At 41.1% G+C, this 21,834-nt stretch overlaps 1 protein-coding gene across 1 annotated transcript in view; it reads right to left on the bottom strand.

Annotated features, from left to right (window-relative positions):
- LRRC20 (leucine rich repeat containing 20) overlaps positions 1 to 21,834 on the bottom strand; it is a 785,599-nt gene that overhangs the window by 527,635 nt on the left and 236,130 nt on the right. Inside the window, exon 3 of the mRNA XM_073585792.1 lies at positions 3,230 to 3,379. Within this exon, the coding sequence (XP_073441893.1) occupies positions 3,230 to 3,379 (150 nt within the window). The remainder of the gene's footprint in view (positions 1 to 3,229; positions 3,380 to 21,834) is intronic.

Raw genomic sequence — 21,834 nt, 5'->3', positions numbered from 1 at the left:
GGTAGGGTCAGAATTTGGCGTAAACAACATGAAAGCATGGATCCATCCTGCCTTGTATCAACGGTTCAGGCTGGTGGTGGTGGTGTCATGGTGTGGGGAATTTTTTCTGGGCACTCTTTGGGCCCCTTGGTACCAATTGAGCATCGTTGCAACGCCACAGCCTACCTGAGTATTGTTGCTGACCATGTCCATCCCTTTATGACCACAATGTACCCAACATCTGATGGCTACTTTCAGCAGGATAATGCGCCATGTCATAAAGCTCGAATCATCTCAGATTGGTTTCTTGAACATGACAATGAGTTTACTGTACTCAAATGGCCTCCTCAGTCACCAGATCTCAATCCAATAGAGCATCTTTGGGATGTGGTGGAACGGGAGATTCGCATCAGGGATGTGCAGCCGACAAATCTGCGCCAACTGTGTGATGCCATCATGTCAATATGGTCCAAAATCTCTGAGGAATGCTTCCAGCACCTTGTTGAATCTCTGCCACGAAGAATTGAGGCAGTTCTGAAGGCAAAAGGGGGTCCAACCCGTTACTAGCATGGTGTACCTAATAAAGTGGCCAGTGAGTGTATATTAGCGCGAGTTCTAATCAGCATTTTTTATTGACTTTACTAGACAAATTAGGTAGTTTTGTCCAATAACTAGCTGCTTTGTACCGTATTTTTGTGCTTAGCGCCCTTGGTTTCATATTTATTTTTATATTGGAAAAAACACTCACAAAAGATGCAACAGAGGATGAAGGATCATGCAACAAATAGGGAGGTAAAAATAGCTACATGCATCATAAATATACAAAAATATCAAAATCCTTTGCTGATATAAACAGATCAGGGTAGAGAACACAGCAGTAAAATGGCAACACAGACAGCAGGAGAGGGTATCGCATCACATTACATGAACAGTAGATGTATGTATGTATATATACACACACACACTGCTCAAAAAAATAAAGGGAACACTTAAACAACAGAATATAACTCCAAGTAAATCAAACTTCTGTGAAATCAAATTGTCCACTTAGGAAGCAACACTGATTGACAATCAATTTCACATGCTGTTGTGCAAATGGAATAGACAACAGATAGAAATTATTGGCAATTATCAAGACACACTCAATAAAGGAGTGGTTCTGCAGGTGGGGACCACAGCCCACATCTCAGTACCAATGCTTTTTGGCTTATGTTTTGGTCACATTTGAACGATGGTTGTGCTTTCACACTCGTGGTAGCATGAGACGGACTCTACAACCCACACAAGTGGCTCAGGTAGTGCAGCTCATCCAGGATGGCACATCAATGCGAGCTGTGGCAAGAAGGTTTGCTGTGTCTGTCAGCGTAGTGTCCAGAGGCTGAATGCGCTACCAGGAGACAGGCCAGTACACCAGTAGATGTGGAGGGGGCCGTAGCAGGGCAACAACCCAGCAGCAGGACCGCTACCTCCACCTTTGCGCAAGGAGGAACAAGAGGAGCACTGCCAGAGCTCTGCAAAATGACCTCCAGCAGGCCACAAATGTGCATGTATCAGCACAAACGGTTAGAAACCGACTCCATGAGGACGGTATGAGGGCCCAATGTGTGCACTGCAGATTCTAAAACCAATTGATTAACATTATATTGTACTTTGCGGTTCTGCAGTGGATCTGCAGAGGTCACACACCCTTATACCTCTCATCCGGACTTTTGGACCACTCTTCTTTTGCAAACTGCTCCAGGTCTCTCATATTTGAAGGGTGCCTTCTCCCAACAGTAATTTTAAGATCTCTCCACAGGTGATAAATGGGATTTAGATCTTGACTCTGGCCACTTCAGAGCTCTCCAGCACTTTGGTCCATCCATTTATGGGTGACTATTGAAGTATTTTTGGGGTCATTGTCTTTCTGGAAGACCCATAACCTAGGACGCAAACCCAGCTTTCTGACACTGGGCACTACATTGCGAACCAAAATTCTTTCGGAATCTTCAGCTTTCATGATGCCTTGCACACAGTGAAGGCACCCAGTGTCAGAGTCAGAAAAAAAAAAACAAAATATCTTGAACCTTCACCATATTTGACTGTAGGCACTGTGTTCTTTTCTTTGTAGGACTCATTCCGGTTTCGGTACACAGTACAATGATGTGCTTTACCAAATAACTCTATCTTGGTCTCATCTGGCCATAAGATGCTTTTTCAGAAGGATTTTGGGTTATTCACATACATTTTGGCAATCTGCAGTCTAGCTTTTCTGTGTCAGCAATGGGGTCCTTCTTGGTCTGCTGCCATAGTGTTTCATTTCATTCACTTGTCGACGGATAGTTCGCACTGACACTGATGCACCATGAGCCAGCAGGACAGCTTGAATTTAATTGAAACTTGATTGAGGCTGCTTATCCACCATCCAGACTATCCTGCGTCGCAACCTTTCATCACATTTCTCTGCCGCCCAGGGAGATTAGTTACAGTGCCATGGGTTGTAAATCTTTTGATTATGCTGCACACCATGGACAAAGGGACATCAAGATCTCTGGAGATGTACTTGTAACCTTGAGATTGTTGATATTTTTCAACAATTTTGGTTCTCAAGTCCTCAGATAGTTTTCTTCTCCTCTTTCCCTTTTTCCATTCTTAGTGTGGTACACAAAGACACCCAATGCAAAGATTGAGTCAACTCTCCTTTTTATCTTGTTTCAGGTGTGCTCACACCTTTTACTTGCCACAGGTGAGTCTGAGCAAGCATCACATGCTTGAAACAAAGTTGTTTACTCACAATTATGGAAAGGTGCCAACAATTTTGTCTGTCCCATTTTTGGCATATTGTGTGAAATAATGTCAAATTTGCCCTTTTTTCCTGTTTTTTTTTGTTATTCCAATACACACAATTAAAATATATGTGTGCACAACAAAACATGAATAATTGCAATAATTTTCTGGAAGAAATACTTCATTTTCTGGAGCAATTTTAAAGGAGCGAACACCTTCTGCCATGACTGTATATATTAATTCATCTGCCCCTTCATATGAGCAATTTGTAAGGTCTCAGTGTCTGCAGTTTACTTCTGACATCACCATGAGATGTCCAAAATTTTTTTTTTTTTTTATAAACAACAGGTATTCTTTAATATATACAATGTGACTTGAATAAAAGGGTTTAAGTGGGGACAGTTGCAGTTTCCCATAAAAGCTAAAAGCTCAAAAGATGATTGTTACTTTTTAGCTGTAGAGCAAATTGGGACATTGCACATACCTTGTAGTTCTTTGAAAACAGTACAGAATTTTCCTGGAAGGCTTTTAAGCTGATTATTAGTCAATGAGATTGAGAGGATTTTGTCAGCAACTGCATTTGTGGCTAAATACAACCCGGTTGGGAAAGAGCTCAGTGCACAGTCTGATAAATCTGCAGAAAAGAAAAAATGATGATATCAGTAACAGTAAATTATTATATTTTCCTCTCAATTGTAATTTTGTTCCATTTAAAATAGCTGTTCATCTGCTTATTTCTATTGAAACATGATTTGGCAAAATTTAGGTTGGCTCAGTATTGACTGATGAATCTGCAGTAGAGGCAATGAAGGAGACACAATGAAAGTAAACATAATTTTGAAACATTGGGAAGCAATGAAGCAAATACATGCTTAAAAATAATCTGCACAAATGTATTAGTACATTTCTTCTTTTTGTATAATTAGATTATTGGCATACAGTTTTCTGTGGGCTCAAACAGTTTATACTTCCGAGATCTCAATCTGTTCATGTACTGCCTTTGGTGGCCATTTTCCTGAAGCCCACTGCTGGGACCTGAATGGGAAAGGGGACTCCACTCACTGGCACTGACATCTAATGAGCGCCCAGGAACTGCAGCATCGCCGCACTCCTGCTGCTGGCCTCCTGAAGCAGCAACCCTACCTCCTCTGACCCTACTTCACCTCCGCCAACCCGCCTCAGTAAGCTCACTTTGGATTATAAGATGCACCTTCATTTTCATTCCAAAATTGGAGGAAAAAAGTGCATCTTATAACCCGAAAAATATGGTATATTTGTGAAACTAACTTATATCACTTTAGTCTCAAATAAGATAATGAGTCAAATACAAACAATGCTCATAGCAGTGCATACAAAAGATCACGAAGGTGGGAGCCGATTCATCAAGACTAGTTTTGTTCACGCCGGTCTTGATGAGGAGTGTGCTAGAGTCAGACACTCCGGGTTCATTAAGAGGCTCAAGCCTCAATGTATTAGGAGCATCTGAAAAGTGGCTTGTGCCTTAGTGTGCGTCTCACCACAAATCCTACTCTATCCCCTGCTAGTGTAAGACTTGTGGCACAGCGAACACCACTGCTTGACATGAACTTGCTGAGCGTCAGCTGCCACGCCCTGTCTCAATCTAGCTAAGCCCATTTTGGTGGTGTTTGGAGAAACTGGCTAACTCCAATTTGCGCCTAAATTTTGAGACTTTTTAAAGCTTTTACGGCAGAATTCTGGCATGAAAGCTTTAATGATTCTAGCACTTAACTTTTTTTTACCATGGATTTTAAGATTAAATGGGTTGTCTAGTACTAGGACAACCCCGTCATGATCTAAATGTTTGGCCCCAATAAAGTAAAAAGCTTATACTCACCTCCTGTGCCTCACCACCATTCCAGTGGTGTTGGCACTAGCGGTCCCGGGGCTCTTGTGCAGTTGTTGTGACACAAAACCTCGGTGCCCAATCAGTGCTGGCGTCACTGTTCCAGCCCTCTTATGAATTAAATATGAAGAGGAAGTCCAAACTGCAGCTGATCTAGGACTTCCTCTTCATGTTCAATTCGACAGGAGGCGGGAAAGGTGATGCCAGCGCTGATTGGGCACTGGGCTCACAAGTCAAAACAACCACACGGAGCCCCGGGAGAGCAAGTGCCAACACCGATGGAATGGCGCCAGCATGGGAGGCGAGTATAAGCTATTTTAATTTATGGGAGCCAAGCGTGAGTTACGAGAAGGAGCTGTCCAAGTAATGGATAACTTTTTTTAACCGTCGTTTCAGGAAAATTTGCAGCAGCATATTTGTGTCTGCCTCTAGCGCCTTCCTCTCCATAGAATATTATAAGGAGTTACTGTTCTTCTCCTATCTCTAATGTGAAAATCTATTTTCACCAAATACATATTTTACAGCTTTAACCTATGAATTCAGATTGAAAGATCGGTCCAGATAGAGAAGAGAGAAGCAGACTTTTCTGATAAAATATATTACAAAGTTTTCATATGTACTATTAATTCATGAAATAAATACAATAATTTCTCTTTAGAGTTACTGCTGACAAAAAAAACATTTTCCAAATTGTCACCAGTCTGTTAAAATAAGCGATTTCTTAAATGGCATTGTACTGACTACTATTTAATATGAGTATAAATGTGATTGACTAATTTGGAAAGAACCACATCCCCAGTTGGAACGATGGTGTTCACTTATGCAACCATATTATTTTAGTTTTGTTATTTTTTTTAATTCTTAAATTATTTCAGTTTGTTTCTCAATGGATTTGTGCATGTTATGAGTGATCGTAAAAGTGGAAAAAAAACATGAAATGATTCATTGTGGCAAGATTTTTTTTACATGACAAAAATCTGACATTTTAATAAGGGTGTGTTGACTTTTAATATCCTACGCATATGACTGAAATCATACAGCCAGTGTCTGATACCACCTGCTCATGATCTGCTGTCAGGTTCCCTTTAACAAAAAATCAAAGTAAATGAACAAAAGAGAAAACTAAATCAAATCATTATTTGGTGTGACCTCTCTTTGCCTTCAAAACAGATTCAAAGCATCAATCTTTCAAAGTACACTAAGGCTACGATACCTTGATCAGGAGGTAGCAGCGCTTTGGATGCAGCATATTTTCGCTGCATTCTAATCACGCAAGTAAATCCGCTTGTGTTCACTGAACAATGTGCATTTACCGCATCCAATACATTTTTATTGTGGAAATTTATGTTGCAGACACCAGGGTCTCCACAACAAAAATCTCCACAACAAAAATTGACATGCTGCGGCTCATAAACCCACACCGCGGGTTAGTTTACTCAGTGTCAAATAGAAGCACAGTGGATATGGGATTTCTATAAATCCCATCCAGTATTCTTGTAACCTAGAAAGCAGCATCCAAAACGCTGCTATTCTTGATCACTGGCACGTAGCCTTATAATGTTTTTAAAGGAACTAAGAAAGCAAGGATGTTCTAAACATCTTTAGAGGACTAATCACAGATGAAAGACACATCACGTTTACTTCATTTCAAAATTAGAAGACATATTGCTGTGACATCAGTTCAGAAAAAACAACAACGATACCATTTGCTACTTGGAGAAGTCTGGCCAGATGTGGTCAGACCTCTTTGGTCAGACCTCATCTGGAATATTGTGTCCAGTTTTGGGCACCACATTTTAAAAAAGACATCAACAAACTGGAGCAAGTTCAGAAAAGAGCGACCAGAATGGTGACCGGTCTGCAAACCCTGTCTTATGAGGAAAGGTTGCAGGATTTGGGAATGTTTAGTTTGCAAAAGAGAAGACTGAGAGGAGACTTAATAGCTGTCTACAAATATCTAAAGGGCTGTCACATTGTAGAAGGATCAACTTTATTCTCATTTGCACAAGGAAAGACTAGAAGCAATGGGATGAAACTGAATGGGAGGAGACACAGATTAGATATTAGAAAAAACTTTTTGACAGTTAGAGTGATCAATGAGTGGAACAGGCTGCCACGAGAAGTGGTGAGTTCTCCTTCAATGGAAGTTTTCAAACAGAGGCTGGACAGACATCTGACTGGGATGATTTAGCGAATCCTGCTTTGAGCAGGGGGTTGGACCAGATGGCCCAGGAGGTCCCTTCCAACTCTACGATTCTATGATTCTATGATTCTATGGTCTACATGGAAGAATTGTGATAAAAAAAATAACTTCAACATGGAAACAAGGCCAAGTGACTGACTATACATAGGATATGAGATGCAGAAAAATGGCAGCAGGTGCTCTTGACGAATAAGTCAAAATTTGAATTATTTGACTGGAACAAAAGGCAGTTTGTTTACTGAAAGGATGGAGAACGATACAATAATGAGTGTCTGCATGGAACAGTAAAGCATGTTGGAAGTTCCTTGATGTTGGAAGCTCCTTGAAAGTGTGGGGCTAGAGTTCAGAAAATGGAGTTTGGTCAGGATGAATGGTGTACTCAATGCTGAGAAATATTGGCAGATACTTATCCATCATGCAGTACTATCAGGGAGGCATCTGATTGGCTTTAAATTTATTCTGCAGAAGGACAATGACCATAAACATACAGCCAATATCTTTAAGAACTATCTTCAGCATAAAGAAGAACAAGTCATCTTGAAAGTAGCGATATGGCCTCCACTGCATCCTGATCTCAACATCATCAAGTCTGTGTGGGATTCCATGAAGAGACAGAATGATTTGTAGAAACCTTTCTCCATAGAAGATCTGTGGTAAGCTGTTCAACACTTTTGCAACAACCTTGCTGGTGAGTTCCTTCAAAAGTTGTATGGAGGTGTACCTAGAAAAATGGATGATTTGATGTTTTTTGAAGGCAAAAGCAGGTTCACACCAAATATTGATCTAATTTAGATTTTTTTTATTGAATTTGCATTTTGTTAATTGATAAAAAAAACTATTAACCCTTCTACTTTTGAAATGATTCTTACCCTGCAGCACTTTTTCCACACCTGCCTAAACTTTTTGCACTGCACAATGTGTTGATATTACTAGTCTGAACTAGACATTACTAAAGCTTTGCTTGCATTAAAGAGAATGAAACAGGATAAACACTGTCCAATTACACTTCAAAGTGTCATGCGCATCCTCTCAGAGCAAATGGAGTCTTTGGAGCACTTCTGAATCACAGTGAGTCGATTTGCTGCATCACGATTTTTCCTGGGCAAATTTGGAGAAGCTGATGAATATGAATTTCATTAGCTTTGAACATCTCAATTCATTAATATTCTTTATCTGCTCTGTTGGAAATTACATGTCATTCTTATTTCAGAATGATCTCTTTACACCCATGTATAAATACAAAAAAAACAATTATGAATATGCAGTAAACAGTAGCTTATCTGTTTTGCAGAAGAAATCCTATGAGCAAGATCCACTTATTTGAACTCCTACAAGTATTCACAGTTTGACAGCCTATAACCTTTTGCTGATGGTTTCAAGCTAAGTTTTACAAAAAGAACTTAAAATGAGGACATTTGCATAAACTACAAAAATGCAAGTCTAACTGAATTTTGACTGAAAATCAAGAGAGTATCAAAGTTTCTGGAATGTGCTATTCAAAGTTGAAAGCTTAATTGAGTTTGTCTGTTCAAAACCCTTTACAGTGACCAGTTCAACAGGACAGACTTCTGATTCAATTACATCCAAAATTGGATACCGCAGTGAATAAATGTTTCATCAGCTTTGATATGACTCCCTGTTTTACAAAGAAATATATCTAATAACTTGTAATATTACTGAAAAAAAACACAGCAAAGAGTTTGAGTTACTTCTTGTTGACCTGAATTAAACCCTCTTTATTACAATCATATGCTAATACAAGGCAATTTGCAGAAAATTAAGTCTAGTTTCAAGCTTATTTAAGTACCGGTAATTGCCTTTCTTGGGCTTTTAAAGAGGCATTCCTACCTTGTGGTTAGCTCATAATGTGACTGTCAGGGATTAAAGGTGCATGTAGACTGCAAGATAATTGTGAAAGAGCGTTTTCATTTTACAAATGCTCATATCACAATTATCTTGTCATGTAAGCAGGCTGCAGATCACTTGATGAATGAGCAAAATGCTTGTTCATCTTGTGAAATTTTCTTCAGTGCAGTCTAAAAGATCATCGTTCTCAGCGGTGTATCGTATTGTGAAAACGGGAATTATGCTGTCGAGAAACATGGCAGTCTATGTGCACTGAGCGATCTAGTATATATTGCTCAGTATGCATTGTTTAATTTGGACTGCCTGTGTAAAAAGGCATTTAAACGACTACCGATCCTTAAGGATTACCGATCGGAGGTCATAACAAGCAGCTGATCCGTCCATGTAAACGAAGCTTAAGTTTTTGGGACCTTCATTGAACTTGAGCCTGAAATGACCATGGTTTCTTTGGCAGTTCTCTTGTTTAGCAACACTATCTGCTATTTGATATGCAGTAAACAGAATGTGCTATCTGAACCAATGACTGTTCTACTGGAAAAAAAATTAATACATTTTGTACAAGTTTGAGTTTCCTCAAAACCGTTTTAGACAAAGTTTGACACTTGGGAAAATTGTTCTTAGCTTCTCAAGTTTTAAAAGAGAATATAAAAGTAATAGATGTCATCATACCACTATGCATTTTCAATTAGTTAACTGTTACTATTGGACCAAGCTTTCGCTGGAAGGGCGGGGCCTAGTGCCTACCAGGTATTCACGTGCCCTCCGATGCTGAGGTATGACGTAGCTGCTGGAAGATAGCAAGCACCACTCCAGGGCAGTCCCTGGATGCCATGCTCCATCAAGGTGGCAGACGGTGCACAGCGAGACGGATGGGAAGCAAAGCACTGTCAATAGTAAAAGACAAGGGGGAGCAACTCCTGAAACTTTCCCTGTGCAGCCCTGATCTCCCTAGAAAGTTTTCACCCCGTGTGGCAATCACGTTTCTATCCTTCTCTTCACCTAAGTACAGCCCTGGCTAGTGCGCGAGGCAGCAGGAACACTAGTCCAGCTCTATGACCTAAACACAAAGGGAAACAGACAGGGGTTAAAAAAAAAAAACAGCAATCACTCAATGCGCACCCAGACTATAGAAAGGTATAAAGGGAAAGGAAGAATTAGACAAACCAAAAGGGAAATAAAGAAAAGGAAGAAACTATATAAACTTCCAAACAGCAATCTCTGGAGACATCTCCTAGACGACTTCTCTTTCCACAGCTCACACCTACATACCGATACCAAGAGGAAAGTGGAAAAATCTGAACAGCTGATGTAACTCAGAAAAGAAGGCTTTAGGAGACAAACAGAACTGCTTAACCCTTGCAACAAAATAACAAGGGAAATCTGCACAGCTAACTGTAAAGCAAAGTAGGCATGTGTGTAGCCAAACGCTGATCTTCTCATCCCTGAAATAAAGACCAATCTTTGTCGCAGTATCCCTGTGACATTAGCCTTATATTTTGTTCTGCACTCTATATCACTATTGGCTGAGATTCTGGCAGAATGGCTTACTTATAAATAATTATTTACAGTTGGGCCCATATATATTTGGACAGAGACAACATTTTTCTAATTTTGGTTCTAGACATTACTACAATTAATTTTAAACAAAACAATTCAGATGCAGATGAAGTTCAAACTTTCAGTTTTCATTTGAGGGTATCCACATTAAAATTGGATGAAGGGTTTAGGAGTTTCAGCTCCTTAACATGTGCCACCCTGTTTTTAAAGGGACCAAAAGTAATTGGACACATTAAATAATTGCAAATGAAATGTTCATTTCTAGTACTTGGTTGAAAACCCTTTGTTGGCAATGACTGCCGACAAGCTTTTGGGAGATGGAGATTTCATTCTCCAGCAAGACTTGGCATTGTCCACACGGCCAAAAGTAACAATACTTGGTCTAAAAACAACCAGTATCTGTCAGAGACACCGCACTGCACTAGCGCATAGAGCCAGTGTGCGTGTCCTGAGTACAGAAGCAGTGCTAGAAGATACCTGTAGAGACGGGCAGCAGAGGTGACCATGCATGCTTCAGGCTAATAGTGTCAGGGTCCAGTCAGCGCTGGAAGGTAAAGAGGCATAGGACCTGCGGACACTGAAACTGAATAATGTGCACGGGACCTATGGTCATGTGACTGCAAGGGGGCGGGGCTTAGCGTCCTGTATTCAGATAGGACAGGACACCATACAACAACTCAGAGTCAGGCAAAACAGAGGTCACAGCAGTACGGGCAAACGAGGTACAGGAGGGACAAACAGACGGGTAGTCAGACAGAGCCAAAGGTCATACACAAGAGGGCGACGTGGTACCAAGGGGACGAGCAGAGAGAAGTCGGGTCACAAGCAGAGAGTCATACACGAGAGGTAGCGCAGTACAAGAGGGTCAGGCAGAACTCGTAACAGGGACAGAACCAGATCACAACCGAACAAGCAAGCAAGATATCAGGCACAAGGCACACGTATACAAGAGGTCACTTAACTCAGCCGAGGGCAGGAGTATAACTGACACCGGACCCAGGTCCAGTGAGCACTAAATAGCCTCCTGCTGCCAGAGAGAGGCAGCACAATTAACCCATAGTCTAACCAGGACGGGTCAAAGCGAAATCCCATCCTGGATCATGACAGTATCACTGTGTTTGATTGTCCAAATAGATAGATCACAGACTGAATATGAGTCAACAGTGTGATGCAGCAGCAAAAAAGGCAAATGCAATTCTAGGATGTATTAACAGAAGCATACAGTCTAGATCACGTGAAGTAATTATTTCCCTCTACTCCTCTTTGGTCAGACCTCATCTGGAATATTGTGTCCAATTTTGGGCACCACATTTTAAAAAAGACATCAACAAACTGGAGCAAGTTCAGAAAAGAGCGACCAGAATGGTGACCGGTCTGCAAACCCTGTCTTATGAGGAAAGGTTGCAGGATTTGGGAATGTTTAGTTTGCAAAAGAGAAGACTGAGAGGAGACTTAATAGCTGTCTACAAATATCTAAAGGGCTGTCACATTGTAGAAGGATCAACTTTATTCTCATTTGCACAAGGAAAGACTAGAAGCAATGGGATGAAGCTGAATGGGAGGAGACACAGATTAGATATTAGAAAAAACTTTTTGACAGTTAGAGTGATCAATGAGTGGAACAGGCTGCCACGAGAAGTGGTGAGTTCTCCTTCAATGGAAGTCTTCAAACAGAGGCTGGACAGACATCTAACAGGGATGATTTAGCGAATCCTGCTTTGAGCAGGGGGTTGGACCAGATGGCCCAGGAGGTCCCTTCCAACTCTACGATTCTATGATTCTATGATTCCAGCAAACTCGCCTGACCTTAACCCCATAGAGAATCTATGTGGTATTGTCAAGAGGAAGAGGAGGGACACCAGACCCAACAATGCAGACGAGCTGAAAGCTGCTATTAAAGCAACTTGGGTTTCCATAACACCTCAGCAGTGCTGCAACAGCCCTGATATGGGGCCATTCTGTTCACTGTTATCCACCCCCACGCAGTGTCCACAGCCGATTGAATAACCACAGACAACAGGTCTCGGGGATAACAGCTGCTTCACTTCAGCAGAATGGGGGGATATAACATGGAAGTAGTAGTTTACAGTTCGCATGGGGAATCCACAGCCAATACAGTTCAGGATTGGATTCTGATACAGAAATAAGGTTCTGAAGCTTTAAGAACCTGTATTAGTTATAAGCAGTACTTGCAGGTAATTATAAGAGAGTTCAAAGTCTCTTGGTGGCATAAAGGCAGAAAATGCAATATATGGCAATATGTACAGACCTGAAATCCCGTATTCGTTTTCTCAGCTGGTCACAGTACGTGCAGAAATATATTTGAAGTAAATAACGGATAATTTGCAGTGAGGCGGGGGACCCTCGATTTCCTCAACACGAGGAGCAGTAGGTTCTTCTGTACACATTTAGTGTGACCTAATGCTGGAGAAACATGCCTTAAACCGGACAGCGGGGATCCAGGGTAAAAAGCTTTAAACGTTTTTAGCCATCTTGGCTGTAGAAGTCAGGGGAAGATCCAGGGAAATAGGCCTGGCTATAAGTCTTGAGATGAAGAGAAGGACGAACCACCAAGCTTGGAGCCCCCTCACATGAGGTCTGCTCTGGGTCACATCTTGAACCCGACTCCCCAGGGAACTTTCCAGAACCTTGTCTTGGCCAGACAGACACTGGAGGTAGCTCCTACCACTGAACCTTGGTGACAGGGTCACTGACCAATATGATAACTCTCAATTCTTGTGTCAGACTTCACATTGTGAGAATAATATAAATCATGAATATATGAGATTAGTGAGTAATGAATTCATTTAAACCATATAACAGTAAAAGGATAACTTAGGGGTGAGTTGTAGTGTATAGAAGCTACTCACGGTCCAGGGTTACTTAAAGGGACATATAGTCTGGACCGGGTCACTACAGTGCCACAGGCTGATCGCCTCCATGTCACGCCGCATTGATGCAGGTATTGATGCCAAAAGGAGCCCCGACCAAGTATTGAGTGCATTTACTGAACATACATTTCAGTAGGCCAACATTTCGAATTTTAAAATAATTTTTCAAGCTGGTGTTATAAATTATTCTAATTTACTGAGATAATGACTTTTGGGTTTTCATTGGCTGTAAGCCATAATCATCAAGATTAACATAAATAAACATTTGAAATAGATCACTCTGTAATGACTCTATATAATACACACGTGGTCAAAATTGTTGGTACCCCTCGTTTTGTTTTTTTTAAACCAAAGATTTTTATTATATTCAAATGTCGTTATAATTACATTCAAGCAAAGCTTTCAAATCATCTCCATTGCATATAAAGAATACACGACATTCAATTTCCTCCCCGTCATAAAAAAAAAAGATAACCTAACCCGACCTCCTCCCTCCCCCCCCTTCCCAACTGCAATACAGACTTTCTCAATCTGATTGTCTCCACTGTAACCACATGGCCCAGAGTTTTTCAAAGTGAGCTTCCGTATGTCGCATTCTATAAATTCTCTCCTCCAATCGGATTACGTTATTCACACGGATAACAAACTCCCCAGTCGTTGGGGGTTCAGCATCGATCCATTTTTGAGCTATCAGCTTACGGGCAATATATAAGAGTTTTGCTATGATGGACTTATAGGCATTCCCCACCGACACCTCCTCCACATACCCCAACACACACATTACTGGGTCCCTTCCTATATCACATCGGTATATCTTCTCAACAAGCCCTATAACCTCCTCCCAGTATAATGAAAGTCTTGGACAAGACCAAAGCATATGGAGCATTCCCGCAGGTTCATACCCACATCTTGGACACTCCGCATTATCCCTCAAGCCCATTTTCCTCATAAGTTCTGGAGTCTTATATATTCTATGTAAAATATATATTTGCGATATCCTACCAGGCTCACTCAAAGAGAGTTTAGGTATATACTCTAAAATAGACTCCCATGTGTCATCTACTATTTCCCCCACTTCTCTCTCCCATTTAGATTTTACTGTTAGAGGAAACCCAGTCAAGTAAGAATATAATAAATCTCTATAGATGGTAGATATAACACCTCTCGTACCCCCGGACGCACACACATAGTCCAATACCACATCCCTCTGCACCGTCATATTCATTATCTGTTTCTGCGCTTGAAATGCATGCCTGAGACCAAAATATCGAAATTCCCCACTACATGGGAGTCCAAACTCTTCTTTCAAAACAGTAAAAGACTTGATCTCAGACCCCTCCAATAGTTGCCACACATATTGCAAACCTCTCCTCTCCCAATCAATAAAGTCCTTCAGTTTGTATAGTTCAGAAAGGTTCACATTATCCCAGATAGGTGTGTATATCGTCAATTCCTCAACTCTTCTAAGAATTTTGATATGTTGCCATATTTTGTGCATTAGTCCAAATGTGGGCATGTCCTTCCCTAATCTCCCAAAGTTTCCTGCTTCTAGACTCTGTACCAATGTTCTCTTGTTGGTCAGTTGGGCCAAAACTCTCCCCATAACGCTCAAGTTCCCCTCCTCTCGCCAACCCCTAAAGTGCTGCCCCTGCGTTGCCACAAAGTATATCCATGGATTTGGCGCCGCCAACCCACCCTCTTCTTTCCCCCTTTGCAGTATTTCCAATTTAATTTTTGCTTGTTTTTTCCCCCAAATCAATTCTCTAAAAATGGTATTAATTTTGTAAAATTTTTTCTTGGGAATCCAAACCGGGGCATTATGGAGGACGTACATCAACTGAGGCATCAGAATCATTTTAATTAGATTTGTCCTCCCCACTATTGATAGTACTAGCTTACACCACGCTGTCATCTTAACTTTAAATTTTACTAGTAATGGGTCCAAGTTTAGTTCGAGAAATCTAGATATAGGCATAGATACCCATATTCCGAGGTATTTAAATTCCTTAACTACTTTCAAGTGTCTAACTACCCCCCCCACATCTTGATCTCCCAGCTCTCTATCAATCCCCATGATACATGACTTGTCACAATTAATTCTCAATCTGGAAAAGTATCCAAATTTCCCTATAAGGCCCATGACCTCAGTCAGTGCTTCTCCGCCGTCTTTTAAGAAAAGGAGTATATCATCCGCGTATAGGGCGATCTTTTCCTCCAATTCCCCATATCTAAAGCCTTGTATTTCTTTGGAGTTACGAATTTTTATCGCTAACGGTTCCATCGCTACAGCAAACAATAACGGTGACAATGGACATCCCTGACGAGTTCCTCTGAACAACCCAAATGCCTCAGAAGTCTCCCCATTAATCCTAATATATCCTTTCGGGTCTAGATACAGTAACTTAACCCAGGAGATAAATCTATGCCCAAATCCCATACATTTCAGTACTGCCCATAAATACTTCCACTCTACCCTATCAAATGCCTTTCGTGCATCCAGTGAGACCACCACCCTTTCCCCCCTATTATCTGCTGGAATTTGAATATTCAAAAAAAGTCTTCGTAGATTAATGGCGGTGGATCTATTTTGTAAGAACCCTGATTGGTCTGGATGTATCAATTTGGGGACAACTCTAGACATTCTTATCGCCAACATTTTGGCTAGTATTTTAACATCTGATGTCAATAACGAGATTGGTCTTTAGGATTCTACGGATGAGGCATCCTTCCCTTCCTTAGGAATCACCACGATTACAGCCTCCCTCATAGATCCTGGCAATACCCCTTTCTCTACTGCCACCTCAAGTACGTGCTTAAGTTTGGGTGCTACAATTTCTATTAATTCTTTGTACTTCTCCTGGGATCCCGTCAGATCCAGGCGACCTGTCATTTGTTAATGATAGGATAGCCTTCTCTACCTCTTCCACAGTAAATAATTCTTCCAAGTTTTGTTTATCAATATCATCTAACTTAGGTAGCTCTATCTCTTGTAAATATCTATCCATCTCCAGATCCGAGGCAACCCCTCGTTTAATAACAGAAAAACCCACAATCGTGACAGAAATATCTTGAGACTGACAAAAATAAATAAAATCTATGAAAATAAACAAATGAAAGTCAGACTTGCTTTTCAAGCACGCTACCACATAATTTTTAAAAAAAATTCAAACTGATAAAATAGGCTAGGACAGAAATGAGGTTACCTTTAACACAATATTTTGTTGCACAAACTTTTGAGGCAATCACTGCAACCAAACGAATCCTGCAACTGTCAATGAGACTTCTGCACCTCTTGACAGGTATTTTGGCCCACTCCTCAAAAGCAAACTGCTCCAGTTGTCTCGTGTTTGAAGGTTGCTTTTTTCAGACGGCATGCTTCAGCTCTTTCCAAAGATGTTCAATATGATTTAGGCCAGGGCTCATAGACGGCCACTTCAGAATAGTCCAATGTTTTCCTCTTAGCCATTCTAGGGTGTTTTTAGCTGTGTGTTTTGGCTCATTATCCTGTTGCAAGACCCATGACCTGCGAATGAGACCAAGCTTTCTGACACTGGGCAGCACATTTCTCTCTAGAATCTCTTGATAGTCTTGAGATTTCATTGTACCCTGCACAGATCCTAGACACCCTATGCCAGATGCAGCAAAGCAGCCCCAGAACATAACAGAGCCTCCTCAATGTTTCAGAGTAGGAAGGGTGTTCTTTTCTTGATATGCTTCATTTTTTTCATCTGTGAACATAGAGCTGATGTGCCTTGCCAAAAACTAAAATTTTTGTCTCGTCTGTCCATAGGTCATTCTCCCAGAAGCTTTGTGGCTTGTCAACATGTAACTTGGCAAATTCCAGTCTGACCTTTTCATGATTTTTTTCCAACAATGGTGTCCTCCTTGGTCATCTCCCATGATGTCCACTTTGGCTCATACAACAACGAATGGTGCGATCTGACACTAAAGTTTATCTTCAATCTGTTTAGAAGTTTTGCTGGACTCTCTTGTTACCATTCTTATTATCCGTCTCTTTGATTTGTCATCAATTTTCCTCCTGCAGCCACGTCCAGGGAGGTTGGCTACAGTCCCATGGAGTTTAAATTTCTGAATAATATGTGTAACTGTAGTCACAGCAACATCAAGCTGCTTGAAGATGGTCTTATAACTTTTACCTTTAACATGTTTGTCTATAATTTTCTTTTTAATCTCCTGAGACAACTCTTTCCTTCGCGTCCTCTGGTCCATGTTGAGTGTGATACACACCATGTCACCAAACAGCACAGTGAATATCTGTAGCCCTCTATACAGGCCCACTCACTGATTCCAAGATTGTAGACACCGGTGATGCTAATTAGTGGACAGACCTTGATTTAACATGTCCCTTTTGTAACATTATTTTCAGGGGTACCATCATTTCTGTCCAGGCCTATTTCATGAGTTTTATTTTTATAAAAATTCTGTGGAAGCATGGTTGAAAAGCAATGTCTAACTTTCATTTGTTCATTTTCATAGATTTTTGATTAATTATTACTTTTGCCAGATTCAAATTATTTCTGTCACCATTACGGGTTTTTCTGTTATTAAATGAGGGGTACCAACAATTTTGACCGTGTGTATATGAGTTTCACTTTTCGTATTGAAGAACTGAAATAAAATAACTTTGTGAAGATATTCTAATTTTGTGAGAAGCACCTGTATTTTGCAGTCCGCTTACCATCCTGGTAGCTCTTCTCTGACCTTGCTCCAGTTTTTCAAATGTGTTTTTAAAATGTGGTGCCCAGAATGGGATACTGTACACCAGATGAGGCCTGACCAAGGAGGAGTAGAGGGGGATAATTACTTCACGTGATCTAGACTCTATGCTTCTCTTAATACATCCTAGAACTGTGTTTGCCTTCTTTGCTGCTGCATCACACTGTTGACTCATGTGCAGTCTGTGATCTATTAGTATACTCATGCCTTTTTCACACAAGCTGTTGCTTAGTTTTATTCCTCCCATTCTATAGATGTAATTTTCATTTCTTTTGCCCAGATGTATAATCTTGCATTTCTCCCTGTTAAACACTATTCTATTAGTTGCTGCACATTGTTCAAGCTTATCTGGATCCTTTTGAATCATTTGTCTTCTCTGGTGTTAGCTATCCCTTCTAGCTTTGCATTGTCTGCAAATTTGAGCAGTTTACCTTCAGTTCTCGATCATTTACAAAAATGTTTAACAACACTGAGGCCATGATAGAACCTTGTGGTTCCACACTTGGAACACTTAGTTAGCAGGCTGGTGATCACTAGAGTTGAGCGATACCGTCCGATACTTCAAAGTATCGTATCGGATGGTATCGGCCGATCTTTAAAAAAAGTATCGGTATCGTCGATTCCGATACCGGAAGTCCCATTCAAGTCTATGGGACTTCCGGTATCGGAATAAGAAAAACCCTTTCCTGCCCTTGTACAGCCTCTCTGGGGTCTGTACGGGCCTTTCGGGGGGCTGTGCCGGCCTGCCAGGGGGTCTGTGCAGGCTCCGGTGGTCTGTGCCGGCCTGCCGGTGGTCTGTGCAGGCTCCGGGGGGCTGTGCCGGCCTGCCGGGGGGCTGTGCCGGCCTGCCGGGGGGCTGTGCAGGCTCCGGGGGGCTGTGCCGGCCTGCCGGGGGGCTGTGCCGGCCTGCCGGGGGGCTGTGCCGGCCTGCCGGTGGTCTGTGCAGGCTTCGGGGGTCTGTGCAGGCATCGTCCGATGGGACTACAAGTCCCATCGGGCGATGCCTGCTACCATGACAGTGATTGACACATTAGCCAATGATGGGACAGTAGTAGTCCCATCATCCGGCTAATGTGTTAAATGTAAAAAAAAAAAAAAAAAAAAATTACATGCTACATACATACAACATGCATACTACATACATGCTACATTCATACTACATACTACATACATGCTACATTCATACTACATAAATACTACATGCAACATACATACTACATATATACTACATGCATGCTACATACATACTGCATGCTACATACATACCACATATATACTACATACATACTACATGCATGCTACATGCTACATACATAACATATATACTACATGCATGCTACATACATACTACATGCTACATACTACATGCATGCTACATACATACTACATGCTACATACTACATATATACTACATGCATGCTACATACATACTACATGCTACATACTACATGCATGCTACATACATACTACATGCTACATACATACTACATATATACTACATGCATTCTACATACATACTACATGCTACATACTACATGCATGCTACATACATACTACATGCTACATACTACATATATACTACATGCATGCTACATACATACTACATGCTACATACATACTACATATATACTACATGCATGCTACATACATACTACATGCTACATACATACTACATATATACTACATGCATGCTACATACTACATGCTACATACATACTACATATATACTACATTCATACTACATACTACATATATACTACATACATACTACATACATACTACATGCATGCTACATACATACTACATGCATGCTACATACATACTACATACATACTACATGCATACCACATATATACTACATACATACAATACATTCATACAATACATACATAGACATACAGTACATATAACATAGAGTAACATACTTACCAATACTTGTCACATTGTTCCCCGAAGCCATTGTCTTTTCCGGGATAAATATTAACATAACAAACCACAAAAATACTCACCCACGATCCGAAGCAGTCCACGAGTGTGTCCCACGACGATCTTGGGTAGAGAACTGCAGCATCAGATGATGCTGCCGTTCTCTACGGGCTGCAGGAATCCAATGACGGAAGGTAGGTATCCTTCCGCACTGTATTCCTCCGCCACTTAAAAAAAAAAAAGTCCCTAGTCTCACTTTATGCCATTGCTGTGTGGGAAATTCCCACACAGCAATGGCATAAAGTGAGACTAGGGACTTTTTTTTTTTAAGTGGCGGAGGAATACAGTGCGGAAGGATACCTACCTTCCGTCATTGGATTCCTGCAGCCCGTAGAGAACGGCAGCATCATCTGATGCTGCAGTTCTCTACCCAAGATCGTCGTGGGACACACTCGTGGACTGCTTCGGATCGTGGGTGAGTATTTTTGTGGTTTGTTATGTTAATATTTATCCCGGAAAAGACAATGGCTTCGGGGAACAATGTGACAAGTATTGGTAAGTATGTTACTCTATGTTATATGTACTGTATGTCTATGTATGTATTGTATGAATGTATTGTATGTATGTAGTATATATGTGGTATGTATGTAGCATGTAGTATGTATGTGGTATGTATGTAGTATGTATGTAGTATGTATGTAGCATGCATGTAGTATGCATGTAGCATGCATGTAGTATGTATGTAGTATGTATGTAGTATGTATGTAGCATGCAGTATGTATGTAGCATGTATGTAGTATGTATGTAGTATATATGTAGTATGTATGTAGCATGTAGTATGTATGTAGCATGCATGTAGTATATATGTAGTATGTATGTAGCATGCATGTAGTATGTATGTAGTATGTATGTAGTATGTATGTAGCATGCAGTATGTATGTAGCATGTATGTAGTATGTATGTAGTATATATGTAGTATGTATGTAGCATGCATGTAGCATGCAGTATGTATGTAGCATGTATGTAGTATGTATGTAGCATGCATGTAGTATATATGTAGTATGTATGTAGCATGCATGTAGTATGTATGTAGTATGTATGTAGTATGTATGTAGCATGCAGTATGTATGTAGCATGTATGTAGTATGTATGTAGTATATATGTAGTATGTATGTAGCATGCATGTAGCATGCAGTATGTATGTAGCATGTATGTAGTATGTATGTAGTATATATGTAGTATGTATGTAGCATGCATGTAGTATGTATGTAGTATGTATGTAGCATGCAATATGTATGTAGCATGTATGTAGTATGTATGTAGCATGCATGTAGTATGTATGTAGCATGCATGTAGTATGTATGTAGTATTTTTTTTTTTTTTTAACATTTAACACATTAGCCGGATGATGGGACTACTACTGTCCCATCATTGGCTAATGTGTCAATCACTGTCATGGTAGCAGGCATCGCCCGATGGGACTTGTAGTCCCATCGGACGATGCTTGCACAGACCCCCGGACATCAGCACAGCCCCCCGGCAGGCCGGCACAGCCCCCCGGCAGGCCGGTACAGACCCCCACAGGGTGCACAGACCACCGGCAGGCCGGCACAGCCCCCCGGCAGGCCGGTACAGACCCCGGGCAGTCCACACAGCCCCCCGGCAGGCCGGCACAGCCCCCCGGCAGGCCGGCAGAGACCCCCGGAAGGCCCGAAATGACGGCGCATCATGATGCGCACACACCGCGCATCATGATGACGTCAGGCCGTCAATCAACTGAACTTCCGATTCCGATGCCGAATTCCGATATTGAAAAAATATCGGAAGTCGGTATCGGAATTCCGATACAGCAAGTATCGGCCGATACCCGATACTTGCGGTATCGGAATGCTCAACACTAGTGATCACTGCTCCCCTGCAGCCTGTGATAAGGACTCTGCTCAGTGGGGCAAAACAAAAGATAAGACTGAATTCCTAGAGGTATATGTCATGTCTCCTGTCACACAGAAATCTGTTCCCTGTCACTGGCATGGTGATATGTTACT

This window comes from Dendrobates tinctorius, unplaced genomic scaffold, assembly GCF_039654945.1.
Source record: "Dendrobates tinctorius isolate UK_male_01 unplaced genomic scaffold, ASM3965494v1 ptg000089l, whole genome shotgun sequence".
NCBI classification, from domain to species: Eukaryota; Metazoa; Chordata; class Amphibia; order Anura; family Dendrobatidae; genus Dendrobates; species Dendrobates tinctorius.
The sequence above is the reverse complement of the archived record's forward strand: the minus strand, read 5'-3'. Positions and strand labels throughout refer to the sequence as shown.